Source organism: Callorhinus ursinus, unplaced genomic scaffold (assembly GCF_003265705.2).
Source record: "Callorhinus ursinus isolate GAN/ISIS: 27379988/994484 unplaced genomic scaffold, GSC_fseal_2.0 scaffold31, whole genome shotgun sequence".
NCBI lineage: Eukaryota > Metazoa > Chordata > Mammalia > Carnivora > Otariidae > Callorhinus > Callorhinus ursinus.
The window spans coordinates 15,984,012-16,000,234 of NW_027397093.1; the positions used below are offsets into that span (position 1 = coordinate 15,984,012).

Genomic DNA, 16,223 nt, shown 5'->3' on the forward strand with positions numbered 1-16,223 from the left:
GATTTCAATCAGGTGAAAGGCCTTAAGACCAGAACTGAGGCTTCTCAAAAGAAACTGTACTTGTTTTTTTTAAAGATTTTATTTATTTATTTGAGAGAGAGAATGAGAGATAGAGAGCACGAGAGGGAAGAGGGTCAGAGGGAGAAGCAGACTCCCTGCCGAGCAGGGAGCCTGATGCGGGACTCGATCCTGGGACTCCAGGATCATGACCTGAGCCGAAAGCAGTCGCTTAACCAACTGAGCCACCCAGGCGCCCCCAAGAAATTGTACTTATGCATAGCAGCTTTAGCTGTGCGGGAGAGTTCCAGCCCACCCTTCATGATGGCTAGACATACAGACCCTGGACTTGCCTTCCTGGCCCCCACAATCATGCAAAGCCAATTCCTTGTAACAACTCCCTGAATATATATCTCCTACTGGTTCTGGATCTCTGCTTGAACCTTGACTGGTAACAGGAAGGCAGGCACCTTGCAGAAGGGGGGGGGAAAAGGAGGCTCAGGCTAGAACTGAAGTAGAGAGCACTGCAATACATGTTAAAGGCTCTGGACTTTTCCTGAAAAGCCAAGGGGAGCCACAGAGGGATCTGAGCAAGATGAAGAGCAGAATTAGATCTGTATTTCAGACGTTATTTGTCTGTCTACCTGTGGGATGGAGAATGGACTGGAGTGTTCAGGGCCCACCACGGGGAGGCACCACAAAAAAGGGAAGAGGCTGAAGCCATAACTCAGGTAGGAAATGGTGAGATCTCGAGTGGACAAAGGCCTGGCAGGGAAAACAGAGAGAAAGAAATGTGTTGGAGAGACAGAGAAGTTATGCCTCATGGAACCTGGTGACCTCCTGGCCTGGGGTATGAGGAAGAGGGCGGAGGGATCCAAACTGATTTCCAGTTCGTGGGCCTTCTTCTCCCACTGGACCTCAATGCCACGTGGCAGCAACTCAAGGTGTGTTCTCTTATCCCCTGGTTGCTAAATCAAAACATGGGGCTAGAAACACTCATTAACTACCCAGATGCTACATACAGATCATCCAGTATGGTAATAACAACAGACCCACAAGACACCCTGTGGGGAGCCCTTTGGCTCTTTCTGATGGGACCCCTGCACAGAATAAGGAGAAAGGTAACATCTGGCAGAACAAAGCCAGAAAAACACGGCTGGGAAGATCCTGGGTAGGAAGGAGGGAAGTGAGAGCAGGGCCATGGCCCGAGCAGCTGTTTCTGCCATTTCTTAGGCCTGGAATGGACCAAAGGCACGGCGGGAATCTGAAAGCTTCCCAGGGAGAGTGAGGGCCAGGGCACGGGCTGGGAGAAATACCAGAACCTTCACAGGACCCTGGGAAGGCTACTGGTGGATAGAGAGGAAGGCAAGAACCGCACGAAACACCAGCATGTCGCAGCCTAACATTCATTTCCTGTCTGTACACTGGGCAAAATTATCCCATCTGACCACCGAACAGAAGAAAAAGAATAATCAAGCTAGAAAAGACTGGGGATATGTCCATATCTATCTGGGAGAAAGAGATGGAGCAGAGGTATTTGTTCGTGGTGACTGTCTGAACAATCTCGACATGGCCATTAGTTTCTCTGAAGCCTAGACACTTGTCATCGCCAGAATGACATTTTAAAAGAGGAAAAGACAATATACAAAGAATAAAGAGAAAGAAATCCAAATACATCGATACAGAAAACCAGCCAACCATGAGACAAAGACAAGTATCAGAGAAAATTTTCAGAAACAACCACAAAACAACTAATAAAATGGCAATAAATACATATCTGTCAATAATTACTTTGAATGTAAATGGACTAAATGCTCCAATCAAAAGACACAGGGTGTCAGAATGGATGAAAAAAAAAACAAGACCCATTGATAGCTACTTACAGGAGACTAACTTCAGACGCAAAGATAACTGCAGATTGAAAGTGAGGGGATGGAGAAACATTTATCATGCAAATGATGTCAAAAGAAAACCAGAGAGGCGCCCCGGTGGCTGTCAGTTAAGCATCTGCCTTTGGCTCAGGGTCCCGGAATCGAGCTCCGCATCAGGCTCCCTGCTTAGTGGGAAACCTGCTTCTCCCTCTCCCTCTGCTGTTCCCCCTGCTTGTGTGCTCTTTCTCTCTCTGTCAAATAAATAAATAAAATCTTTAAAAAAAAAAAAAGAAAAAGAAAACCAGAGTAGCAATACTTATATAAGACAAACTAGACTATATTTTTTCCGACAAACTAGACTTTATTTTTTTTAAAGATTTTATTCATTTATTTGAGAGAGAGAGCATGAGCACAAGGGGGGTGGGGGAAGGGGCAGAGGGAGAAGCAGACTCCCAGCTCAGCAGGGACCCCAATGTGGGACTCCGTCCCAGGACCCTAGGATCATGACCCGAGCCAAAAGCAGACGCCTAACGACTGAGCCACCCAGGCGCCCCTACTCTCACCACTTTTATTCAACAAAGTACTGTAAGTCCTAGCCATGGCAATCAAACAAAAAAAATAAAAGGCACCCAAATTGGTAAGAAAGAAGTAAAACTTTAACTACTTGCAGATGACAGGATACTATATATAAAAAACCCAAGACTCCACCAAAAAACTGCTAGAACTGATAGAAAAATTCAGTAAAGTCACAGGATACAAAATGAATCTACAGAAATTTATGGCATTTCTATACACCAATAATAAAGCAGCAGAGAAGTTAAGAAAACAATCCCATTTACAATTGCACCAAAAATAGTAGGATACCTAGGCATAAACATCAACAGGTGAGAGATCTGTACTCTGAGAATTATAAAACACCAGTGAGGGGTGCCTGGGTGGCTCAGGGCGTTAAGCGTCTGCCTTCGGCTCAGGTCATGATCCCAGGGTCCTGGGATCGAGCCCCACGTTGGGCTCCCTGCTCTGCGGGAAGCCTGCTTCTCCCTCTCCCACTCCCCCTGCTTGTGTTCCCTCTCTTGCTGTCTGTCAAATAAGTAAATAAAATCTTTAAAAAAAATGAAAGAAACTGAAGACAATATAAAGAAACAAAGACATTCCATGCTCATGGATTGGAAGAACAAATATTATTATCCAAAGCAATCTACACATTTAATGCAATCCCTATCAAAATACCAATCGCATTTTTCACAGAACTAGAACAAATAATCCTAAACTTTGTATGGAACCACAAAAGTCACTGAATAGCCAAAGCAATATTGAAAAAGAAAAGCAAAACAGGAGGCATCAAAATTCCGGACTTAAAGGTATATTACAAAGCTGTAGTGATCCAGACATTATAGTAGTGGTACAAAGATAGACACATAGATCAACAGAATAGAATAGAAAACCCAGAAATAAACCCACAATTGTACAGTCAGTTAATCTTTGACAAAGCAGGAAAGAATATCCAATGGGAAAAAAGTCTCTTCAACAAATGGTGTTGGGGAAACTGGACAGCAACATGCAAAAGAATGCTGAATCACCTTCTTACACCATACACAAAAATAAACTCCAAATGGGTTAAAGACCTAAATGTGAAACCTGAAACCACAAAAATCCTAGAGAGCAAAAGTAGTAATTTCTCTGACGTCAGCAGTAGCAACTTTTTTTCTAGATATGTCCCCTGAGGCAAGAGAAACAAAAGCAAAAATAAATAGGACTACATCAAAATAAAGAGCTTCTGGTGTGCCTGGGTGGCTCAGTCGATTAAGCATCTGCCTTTGGCTCGGGTCATGATCCCGGGGGGTCCCGGGATGGAGCCATCGGGCTCCTTGCTCAGCAGCGAGGCTGCTTCTCCCCTTCCCCCTGCCTGCCACCGCTTGTGCTCGCCTTCTCTGTCAAACAAACAAACAAATAAATAAAATTTTTTTAATAAATAAAAAGCTTCTGCACAACAAAGGAAACAATCAACACAACTAAAAGGCAACCTACAGAACGGGAGAAGCTATCTGCAAATGACATTTCCTATAAAGGGTTATTATCCAAAATATATAAAGAACTTATAGGGGCGCCTGGGTGGTTTAGTCAGTTAAGCATCTGCCTTCAGCTCAGGTCATGATCCCAGGGTCCTGGGATTGAGCACCGCATCGGGCTCCCTGCTCAGCGGGGAGCCTGCTTATCCCTCTCCCCCTGCTTGCCACTCCCCCTGCTTGTGCTCTCTCTTTCTCTGACAAATAAATAAAATCAACACTCAAAAAACAAATAATCCAATCAAAAAATGGGCAGGAGGTGTGCATAGGTGACTCAGTGGGTTAAACATCTGCCTTTGGCTCAGGTCATGATCTCAGGGTCCTGGGACTGAGCTCCCTGATGGGCTCCTTGCTCAGCGGGAGTCAGCTTCTCCCTCTCCCTCTGCGCCCCCCCAACTTGTGCACTCTCTCTTTCTCCTCTCAAATAAATAAAATCTTTAAAAAAAAAAGGCAGGAAACATGAACAGATATTTCTCCAAAGAAGACTTACAGATGGCCAAGAGACATGTGAAAAGAGGCTCAACATCACTCATCATCAGGAAAATGCAAATCAAAACTATAATGAGGTTATCACCTCACACCTGTCAGAATGGGTAAAATCAAAAACATAAGAACCAATAGGTGTTGGGGAGAATGTGGAGAAAAAGGAACCCTTTTGCACTGTTAGTGAGAATGCAAACTGGTGCAGCCACTCTGGAAAACAATGTGGAGGTTTCTTAAAAAGTTAAAAATAGAACTACCCATGGGGCGCCTGCCTGGCTCAGTTGGTAGAGCATGCAACTCTTGATAGTGGGGTTGTGAATTTGAGCCTACATTGGGTGAAGAGATTATTTTAAAAAATAAAATCTTAGGGTGCCTGAGTGGCTCAGTTGGTTAAGCGACTGCCTTCGGCTCAGGTCATGATCCTGGAGTCCCGGGATCGAGTCCCGCATTGGGCTCCCTGCTTGGCAGGGAGTCTGCTTCTCCCTCGGACCCTCTTCCCTCTCGTGCTCTCTGTCTCTCATTCTCTCTCTCAAATAAATAAATAAATAAAATCTTTAAAAAAAAATTTTAAAAAATCTTAAAAAAAAAAAATACCCTACGGTCTGATCCAATAATCACATTGCTGGGTATTTACCCTCAAAATACAAAAACACTAATTCAAGGAAATACATGCATCCCTATGTTTATTGCAGCATTGTTTACAATAGCCAAACTATGGAAGCAGCCTGTGTCCATCAATAGATGAATGGATAAAGGAGATATGGTATACATATACAATGGAATATTATTCAGCCATAAAAAAAGAATGAAATCTTGCCATTTGCAACAACATGGTTGGAACTAGAGTATAATGCTAAAAGAAATAAGTCAGAGACAATACCATATGATTTTACTCACATGTGGAATTTAAGAAACAAATGAACAAAGTTTAAAAAAAAAAAGAGAAAGAGAGAGAGGAAAAAAAAACAACAACAAGAAACAGATTCTTACCTAGAGAGAACAAACTGATGGTTACCAGAGGGGAGATGGTGGGGGGGATGGGTGAAATAGGTGATAGGGATTAAGGAGGGCACTTGTCATGATCAGCACCAGGTGATTAAAATAAAACTTAAGGGGCACCTGGGTGGCTCAGTCGGTTAAGTGTCTGACTCTTGATCTCAGCTCAGGTCTTGATCTCAGGGTTGTGAGTTCAAGCCCGACGATGGACTACGTGTTGGACGTGGAGCCTACTTAAAAATAATTAATTAATTAAAAATAAAATAAAATAAAATAAAAACTTAAATAGATATAAAAAAGATACATACATAAAAGAGGAAAAGACGGGGATTAAAAAATTCATTAATGGGGTTTTGCTCCCAATAATGATGGTAAGATCCTTAGACCAACCCTCTTGCAAACAACAAATATAAACTTTGGATGAAATATAAAAACCCTTATTTGAAGGCACTTAAAAGCAACCAAAACCAAGTAGAACCTGGAGGGGAGGTCCTCTTGGAAGGAAATGGCACTAGTTAAGTGTCCCAGTTTCTACAGCTCTTCGCCTTAGGGCAGGCAGGCCCCAGTAGGAGCCAGGCCAGGAGGCTAAAACTTTGGTAGAAACCTATGGTCTTCTTGGCCTAAAGAGTCTAGGGACACAGTCTGGAGCAGCTACAACAGCAGAAAAGTGATGCTGGAATGGCCTGAGCCACAGAGGTGGACCCTCAAATTTTGCACATAAATTCAGCCCGACTCTATGACTGAAATACGAGCTACGCATGCACAGGGCACAAGCAGCCTACCTTAAGAGATTTTAGCTGTCATTTAGTGCAGGGGAGGTAGAATTTAGAGTTTTTAGTCCAGCCAAATTAATTGCCTGATAAAATAAACAAAAACAACAAAAAAACGAACACTACAGAGGAGCATGACAATCCAGAGTCTCTACAACATACCATTCATGTCAGAGATATAATCCACAAGTCTAGACAATATAAAAACGGTACAATGTGACCCATTCAAAAGAAAAGGCAAGCAATGGGACTGACCATGAAATGACTAAGATGTTAGAACTACAAAAATTTTGGGAGCACCTGGCTGGCTCAGTCGGTAGAGCTGTGACTCTTGATCTCGGGGTTGTGAGTTCAAGCCCCATGCTGGGTGTAGAGGTTACTTAAAAAATAAAATAAAAATTTGGGGGGAGCACCTGGGAGGCTCAGTCAGTGCTTTAAGCATCTGACTTCGGCTCAGGTCATGATCCTGGGGTCCTGGGACCAAGCCTGGTGTGCGGCATCCTGCTTAGGGGGGAGTCTGCTTCTCCCTCTCCCTCTGACCCTACCCCCCTGCTCATACTCTTACTCTCTCCTTCACTGAAATGAATAAATAAAATTAGAAAAATAAAATAATTAAAAATTTTTTAAATTTTAAACAAGCTGGTAGAGCTATACTGAAAGATAAAAAAAAAATGCTTGCAATGAATAAATTGGGAATCTCATCAGAGAAACAGATTATTTAAAAATAATCAAATGGGCTCTACCTAAGAATAAAAATATATATCCACACACAGCCTGCACAAGAATGTTCACAGCAGCATTATTCACAGTGACCAAAAAGTGAAAACAACCCCAGTAACTATCCACTGATGGATAAGCAAAATGTAGTATATGCATACAATGGAATATTATTCAGCCATAAAAATGAAGGGCTAATCCATGATATGACGTGGATAAACCTTGAAAACATATTAAGTGAAAGATATGAGATATAAACAATATACTGTGATTCCATTTTTAAGAAATATCCATGGGTGGGGCGCCTGGGTGGCTCAGTCGTTAAGCGTCTGCCTTCGGCTCAGGTCATGATCCCGGGGTCCTGGGATGGAGCCCCGCATCGGGCTCCCTGCTCCGCGGGAAGCCTGCTTCTCCCTCTCCCACTCCCCCTGCTTGTGTTCCTGCTCTTGCTGTGTCTCTTTCTGTCAAATAAATAAATAAACTCTTAAAAAAAAAAAAAAGAAATATCCATGGGTGCCTGGCTAGCTCAGTCAGTAGAGTGTGTGACTCTTGATCTCAGGGTTGTAAGTTTAAGCCCCAGGTTGGGTGTAGAGACAACTTAAAAATAAAATCTTAAAAAAAAAAAAAGAAATATCTAGCATAGGTAGAATAGGCAAATTCATAAAGACGGAAGGTACACTAGTGATTGGCAGGGGCTAGAAGGAGAGGAGATAAGGAGAGACTGCTGGTAGGTACAGTTTCTTTTTGCGGTGAAGAAAATATCCTGGAATTAGATAATGGTGATGGCTGCACAACAATGTGAATATACTAAAACCTCTCAATTGTATACTTAAAAATGGTTAATTTTATGTTATGTGAATTATATCTCAATTTTTTTAAAGGTAAGGTAAAAAACATCATAAGAAACTGGGTGATGAATACAGAACTCTATACTTTTTTTTTTTAAGATTTTATTTATTTGACAGAGAGAGAGAGAGAGGGAACACAAGCAGGGGAAGGGTAGAGAGAAGAAGCAGGCTCCCCGCTGAGCAGGGAGCCCGATGCGGGGCTCAATCCCAGGACCCTGGGACCATGACCTGAGCCGAAGGCAGATGCTTAACTGACTGAGCTACCCAGGCGCCCCAAAACTCTGTACTACCTGTGTGATTTTTCTGTAAATCTAAAATTACTCTAAAATAAAATTTATTTTAAAGATTATTTATTTAACTATTTGAGAGAGAGAGTGCACGCACACACACTCGAGCTGGGGGAGGAACAAAGGGAGAGGGCCAAGCAGACTCCACACTGAGCACAGCCCAACACAGGGCTCAATCTCATGACCCTGAGATCATGACCTGAGCCGAAATCAAGAGTTGAACACTTAACCAACTGAACCATCCAGGTGCCCCCAAAATGAAATTTATTTTAAAATAATTCCAGGGACGCCTGGGTGGCTCAGTCGGTTAAATGTCTGTCTTCAGCTCAGGTCATGATCCCAGGGTCCTGGGATGGAGCCCTGCATCCAGCTCCCTGCTCAGAGGGATTGTGCTCCCTCTGCCCCTCCCCATTGCTTGTGCTCTCTCTCTCTCTCAAATAAATAAAATCTTTTAAAAAATTAAAAAATAGAAAAAATAATTCCATTTATAATAGCATCCAAAAACATGAAGTTCTTAGGAAGATAAATTTAACAAAAGATATTCAGACCCTGTACCCTAAAAAGTACAAGCCATTGCTAAGAAAAATTAAGAATACTCAAACAATACCATGTTCATGGATTGCTAAAATGTCAATTCTCCCCAAATTAGGATGACCAACCATCCCAGTTTGCCTGGGACTGAAGGAGTTAATTTCTAAAGATTCAGGACTACCATTTCTAAAGCCAAAGCAGTCTTGGGCAAATCAGGATGAATTGCTCATCTAACTTCAAACTGATCTATTGTTTCAACATAATAGATTTTTTTAAAGAAATTGACAAACTGATTCTAAAATTTATGTGGAAAAACAAAGAATCTACAGTAGCCAAAACAATTCTGAGGAAGAACAAAGTTGGAGGATCACAATATCTAATTTCAAGTCTTAACGATAAAGTACAGTAAGACAGTATGTTTTAATGAAAGGACAGACTCAAGATCAATGGAAATAGACCCCTATATATATATACATTCAATTGATTTTTTTAAAAAGATTTTATTTTTTATTTCTTTGACAGAGAGAGCTAGCAAGAGGGAACAGAGAGGGAACACAAGCATGGACGAGCTGGAGAGGGAAAAGCAGGCTCCCCATTGAGCAGGGAGCCTGATATGGGGCTCAATCCCAGAACCCTGGGATCATGACCTGAGCCAAAGACAGACGCTTAAGCAACTGAGCCACTCAGGCGCCCCTCAATTGATTTTTAACAGACAATTCAATGAGAAAGGCTAATCTCTTCAATAAATTGTCCTTGAATAATTAGACACCCATATGTAGAAAAGTGAACCTCACCTACCATACCATTCATAAAAATTAACTCAAAATGGATCACAGACCTAAATGTAAAACCACAAATCTATAAAACTTCTAGAAGATAACACAGGAGAAAATCATTGGGTTAGGCAAAATTCCTTTATAGAGGATACAAAAAGTATGATCCATAAAGGAGAAAAATGGACTAATTAGATTTAATCGAAATTTAAAACTTCTCTCCAAAAGATACCACTGAAAAACTGAATAGGCGAGCCGCAGGCTAGATCATACTCACAAACCATATAATTAACAAAGGACTGATATTCAGGATATATAAAGAACTACAGAGCAATAATAATGAAATAATAAGTCACAATAATAAAATAAAAATACTATCCAGGGGTGCCTGGCTAGCTCAGTTGGAAGAGCATGTGACTCTTGATATTAGGGTCATGAGTTCAAGCCCCACACTGGGTGTAGAGATTATGTAAATATGGGGCACCTGAATGGCTCAGTCAGTTAAGCTTCTGGCTCTTGGTTTCAGCTCAGGTCATAATCTCAGGGTCCTGGAGTTGAGCCCCACGTGGGGCTCCACACTCAGTCTGGAGTCGGCTTGGGATTCTTTCCCTCTTCCTCTTCCTCCCCTCCTGCCCCACTCCCTGCCTGCTTGCTCGCGCACTTTCTCTCTCTCAAATTTATAAATAAAATCTTTAAAAAATAAAAAGAAAATAATAAAGAAAAAATACTACCCATTTTTTTTTAAAGGGCAAAAGATGTGTACAGATACTTCACAAAGGAAGTTGATAAGCACATGAAACAGTGTTCAATAACATCAGGGAGTGCAATAAGATACCACCAGAACAGGGGCACCTGGGTGGCTCAGTCATTAAGCGGCTGCCTTCGGCTCCAGTCATGGTCCCAGGGTCCTGGGATCGAGTCCCACATTGGGCTCCCTGCTCAGCGGGGAGTCTGCTTCTGCCTCTCCCACTCCCCCTGCTTGTGTTCCCTCTATTGCTGTGTCTCTCTGTCAAATGAGTAAATAAAATCTTTAAAAAACAAAAACAAATTAAAAAAAAAAGATACCACCATAATAGCTATAATTAGAAAGACTGACAACATCAAATGTTGGCAAAGATGCACAATCACTCTGGAAAAAGGTTCCTTAAAACTAAACATAACCTACTCAGTGAGTCAGCAATTCCTTTTTTAGGTAATGACCCAAAAGAAATAAAGGCATAAAAAAAAAATCTATACATGAATATTCATAGAAGTTTTATTCTTAATAGCCATAAAGTGGAAACATCCCAGGGATCCATTTACAGGAAAATGGATAAACTGTGGTATATTCATAAAATGGAATTCTACACAATAACAGGAACAAACTAGTAATACAACAGAGATGAATCTCAGGAACATTAAACTGAGTGAAAGAATCCTCACACAAGAATACCTCCTATATGATTCCACCTACATGAAGTTCTTGAACAGGCAAAATTATTTTATGGTTAAAAAAAAATCAGGTCAGGGGCACCTGGGTGACTCAGTCGTTGAGCATCTATGCCTTCAGCTCAGGTCATGATCCCAGGGTCCTAGGATTGAGCCCCACATCGGGCTCCCAGCTCCACAGGAAGCCTGCTTCTCCCTCACCCACTCCCCCTGCTTGTGTTCCCTCTCTCGCTGTGTCTCTCTCTGTCAAATAAATAAATAAAATCTTTAAAAAAAAATCATGTTAATTCTCAGGGTGGGGGCAGAGCTGACTGAGAAGGAACAAGAAGGAACTTTGTGGGCTAATGGTAATGTTCTAAATCCTGCTAGGAAGTTGGGTTACATTCATGAATATATTTGAAAAATCCATTAAATACTACACTTTGGCGCTCCTGGCTGGCTCAGGTGGTAGAGCGCGTGACTCTTGATCTTGGGGTTGTGGATTGAAGATCCATGATGGGTGTAGAGATTACTTAAAAATAAAATCTTTTTAAAAAGAATACACTTAAACGATTTGTGCATTTCACTAAATGAAAATTTCACCTCAAATATTCCATTAGCTATTAAACCCTACAAGATACCCTACTGTCTTTCAAGGTAGGGCTTTATTATTATTATTTTTTAAGATTTTATTTATTCATTTGACAGAGAGAGACACAGTGAGAGAGGGAACACAGGCAGGGGGAGTGGGAGAGGGAGAAGCAGGCTTCCCGCCGAGCAGGGAGCCTGATGTGGGGCTCGATCCCAGGACCCTGGGATCATGACCTGAGCCGAAGGCAGATGCCCAACGACTGAGTCACCCAGGTGCCCCAAGGTAGGGCTTTAGAAACAAGGCAGGATGGGAGCTGGACCACTTCCTCTCCTCACAGTCTCTACGCACTCCCCCCAAGGCATTCCCTAAATCACAGGATAAGTCAAAACAAAATTTCAGATAGGGGCGCCTGGGTGGCTCAGTTGGTTAAGCGACTGCCTTCGGCTCAGGTCATGATCCTGGAGTCCCAGGATCGAGTCCCACATCAGGCTCCCTGCTCGGCAGGGAGTCTGCTTCTCCCTCTGACCCTCCCCCCTCTCATGCTCTCTCTCTCTCATTCTCTCTCTCAAATAAATAAATAAAATCTTTAAAAAAAAATTTCAGATATTCATCCAACTCCTGCACCATCAGGCACCTGGTACCCTTGAGCGTTCCTCCTCTCTCAAACCAGATCCCACAATAGATTCTGAAATCAGTCATTTACGCCTAGCATAAATTAGTGACTGGCCTCTACTCTTCTGGGGCCCTTTCAATTTTGCCTCGATAAGTTCTGTGCTCAGAGATATTTCAGTGAGCAGGAAGGAGGGACACGTAGAGGTGGGAAGATCCTTCTATCACCTCCCCTTCACGAGCCTAACCTGCCTGATCTTCAGTACCCCCCAAAACACACACCAGGGAACTCTCACCCCCCAAAATCACAGGCAGAACCTGCAGTGCCCACACATGTCACAGTGGGATGGAGAAGCCTCTGCGTGAACCAGACAGCTTCTAGAACATAGCCTCCCACTCAGCTATCCCCCAGTGAACTGAATATGGAGGACACTGGCTAACTCTATTATATAATATTCTCCTTGAATACAAGCAGCTCTGAGTGAAATACGCATTAAAACACAGACATACCTAGAACAGTACCTGACACATGAATGAATTAATGAGGCAAATATTTAAAAAGAGCCACAGGAATTTTTATTCAATGATAACAGATGGAGGGCCATGCTAGGGGTGAAAGAGCAGGGACACCTTGGCTATAAATTTCAGGAGAAAGGAGCAAACTGTTTGGCCAAGTGGCCTTCCCTCCCTAACCCCAGGGAAGCCATCATTAACCTTTCACCTCCCCAGGAGGTGTGGTCCCAGAGTAACAACCGATTCAACCAAACAAATACAGGTGTCCCCCACCCCTAACCACCTGCAGTGGCTCAGCTTGCTGAGCAGATATTTCCCTCCGGCTTCCAGAGTCACCCCTTTCATTTGTTAATGTCACTTGCTTATTAAAAACAAAAAAAGACATGAGTACTGGAGCACAAAAGAAGACTTAGTCATCATGCTAAAAGATCCTATGTCCTTCTTTTTAGGGAAATGCTCTCAGCCTGGGAACTATTTTTCTCACCAGAGGGAAGTTGAGGTGGAGATTAAAGAGGGAAAGAAAAGGCACAAAACGTGGAGAAAAATTCCTGCAGGCCTTAAATTCAGGTGTGCACTGGAAACTCAGGTCACTCTTACCTGCTCAGCCTCCTCATATCTTATGAGGCCCCAGGAGTTCCAGGTCCAGAAGCCCAGGAGAAGAACCCATGGGAGCACCATGGGTTTATAATGCTGGTGGCCACCCCCACTTCCCACCGTGCATTTTGTCTGAGCTGGCCAGCAGCATTCCCTATGTCCAAACGCTTTTATATGGGAGTAAATGAGCCTTAAAAAATATATATATATATATATACAGCAAAGGGACTAAATTGATCTGACCAAATTGATCCTTTGTGTCTTTTGCTTTTTGCATTTTGTGCATTTGCTCTTTGCCACAAAGTAACAGTACCTACAAGAGTGCACTGTTGCTCTTCCCTTGCCTTTCTGGAAGCCCATTTTAGCTTCTGAAAGTCAAAGCTGCCAGATTCAAGAAAGCAAGTGAACTGAAACTTCCAATCTCTTTAGGGAAGGCAGCTCCCCCTGCCTTTACCACATTCTGGGACTCTGAGATGGCCCTAGCCCAGGAGCTGCCTTGATGCCTCTTCTCCTTTGATCTGACTTAAGGACCCCAGGTTAGACTAGTAATTATCAATTCTACTCGAAATAAACTCCCTGGGGCGCCTGGGTAGCTCAGTTAAGTGGCTGCCTCCGGCTCAGGTCATGATCTCAGGGTCCTGGGATCGAGCCCCGCGTCGGGCTCCCTGCTCCGCGGGAAGCCTGCTTCTCCCTCTCCCACTCTCCCTGCTTGTGTTCTCTCTCTCTCACTGTGTCTCTCTCTGTCAAATAAATAAATAAAATCTTAAAAAAAAAAAAAAAGAAAGAACTCCCTGTCCATATGCATCCATTGACCTGCATCAAATAAGATCTTTCTCCATTTTGCTCTTCAAAGTGTCCTATTAGGTGGTTTTGTACAAATTCCAGAAACATCCAAATTCTTATCAGGACTCTGTTAAAAACTTCAAAATCATTCCTTCTAAGAGACCCGGGTCAGGGGTGATGACCTAGCATAAAGACCACTGTTATTACGGCACACTCCATAGAATACAGTGCCCATGGCATCCAGAGTTGTGCAGTGAGGCTGAGTTACCTAGTGGGTGGAGGACTGGAGCACCTGGTGACGTGTTTTCTTTGTCCCCCGCACTGTTCAGAGGGCAGCAAACAGGGCCAACCCAGGAACCACCATTCACCACTGCTAGCTGGGACCCAGGTGGTGGCACCGTGACTGCCTCTGGCTTAGTACAAGTCTCTCTGTCACCCTCAGGTCCAGACCCCCAACTCCATCTTCCCTCTCTGCAATACTCTATGCTCACCCTTTGAAAGGGGGTGGGGGAACCAGAGAATGCAACCACTAATTCAAACCAGAAAAACAGAGGACACAGAACTGAAAAGAGTTTTTCATCCAGCCTGTCTGAAAGACCCCCTTCCCTGTGAGAATTCTGGCTTGGCTCCTTGGCTCTCTGCGTTCAGATCAGAAACCTATTTCTTCAGTAACTCCTGCAAGTAAAAGGAGATGAAATGTATGTATGTGGCTTTGCCAATGAGCTCTCCTTTTGCTTTTAACATTAGAAAAAGTGGAGCAGGGGTACCAGACAGGACGGGAATGCATGGAGATGAAAAGCCAACGGTTAGCCTCCCTGGCCTGGGATATTGAGACATCATCTCTAAGCAGATGATACACAACAACATCAAGTGTCTCTTGCTACTCTCCCCCCACCCCCACCCCACTCCTCTTCTCCCTGGGGACTAAAACTAATGTGTTTTATCTGCTTCACCTGAGGAGGAGGAGGATTTATGGACTGAGAGAGAGAGGGGTTCCTCAGTAGGAGTCAAAATTCAGGGCTGGAACAACTGGTAACTTGTCAACAGCACACCATCAAATGGTCCGTCACAACCCCACATAAATGCAAACAAACCAGACTGGTACAGGGAGCTGCCATGCCCTCCTCCGTTTAGCGGTGGGTGTCAAAGACCACTTAATGCTGCAGTGGTTTTGAATGAAGCTATTTTACACAAGCAAAAAGTTGCTGCCTTCTAACAAACGGGCTCTCTGAAAAGACTGAAAAGGAGGAATCTTCTCTATTTAGCTAATGGGATGGGATGTGTTCAGAGCACCATTTGTCATTTCTTTTTCCCAAGCTGTTAATGACCCCAAACGTTCCACTAGGCCCTGAGCCAAGACCACCACACCACCCAGTGCAGAAGGGTATGGAAACCATGGACTCTTGTCCGCTCCAAGCCTGGAACTTAAAAAAAAAAAAAAGGAGCAACCAGTTCAGCAGTCCCCTTCCTAAGAGCCCCCATGGTGCGGGGACAGAGGCCCTGTCTCCTGACCCCAGTCCCGGTGCCCCCGACTCCCCAGAGCATCACTTTTCTAAGTAGAAATTTCCTTCGGCCAGGAACCTGTTGGCTGCACTGGCTCAAAGAGTTGAGAAGTGGAGGCCTCCTGGAGCTGGCCCCAGGCAGCGGCCACGCCTATCTCGGGGGCCTGAGCTTCAGTGTCCGGGCAGGAGACAATGTCCTGGGAGGACAGCCCTCCTCCAGCAGCCAGGTGGCCGCCCATCCCCTCTTACCCCCGGCTCCCGCGGCCTCAGAGCGGAGCGTGGGCCGCACACGCCCCAGCGGCCAGGGCTCGGTCCCCGCGGCTGGCGCGGGGCACCCCTCCCGTCCGGGCCCCGCACTCACCCACCGCCCGGATGCGGAAGCCGCGCGGGGGGCGCAGCGCCCGGCGGCACCAGGCGTCGCGCAGCACCTGCAGGCTGGCGGGAGGCGCGTGCACCAGCAGCACCCCGCGCCGCAGCCAGCCCTGGAAAGCCAGCCGCGAGGCGGCGCGCGCCAGCCGCGAGTTCCAGAAGCAGCGCGCGTTGGCGCGGCGGAAGGCGCGGAAGACCGCGCGCCCGCCAGGCTCCTCCGCGCCCGCCGCCGCCTCCTGCGCCTCCAGCCTGCACAGCACCAGCGCCAGCGAGCCCGGCGCCAGCTGCACCGGCCGGGCCATGCCGCCGCGGGAGGCCGGGGCCCCAGCCTAGCGCATGTTCGGGCGCGGCACTGCCGCAGCACTGGCGGCCGGGCGGCCGGCGGGAGGGATCGGCCGACTGCGCGCGGCGCCGGCTGCCGGGGGAACGGGCTCCGGGGGGCGGGGCCGGCGGCGCTCGGCGGCTCGGGGGTGGGGCGGGACGCGGGGCCTGAGGGTGGCCGCGGCCGTCGGCAG

General features: G+C 45.1%; 1 protein-coding gene across 1 annotated transcript in view; it reads right to left on the reverse strand.

Moving 5' to 3' along the window:
* Positions 1 to 16,010, reverse strand: part of STOX1 (storkhead box 1) — a 59,847-nt gene extending 43,837 nt beyond the window's left edge. Inside the window, exon 1 of the mRNA XM_073878905.1 lies at positions 15,701 to 16,010. Coding sequence (XP_073735006.1) covers positions 15,701 to 16,010 — 310 coding nt within the window. The remainder of the gene's footprint in view (positions 1 to 15,700) is intronic.
* Between the last annotated feature and the right edge of the window lie 213 nt (positions 16,011 to 16,223).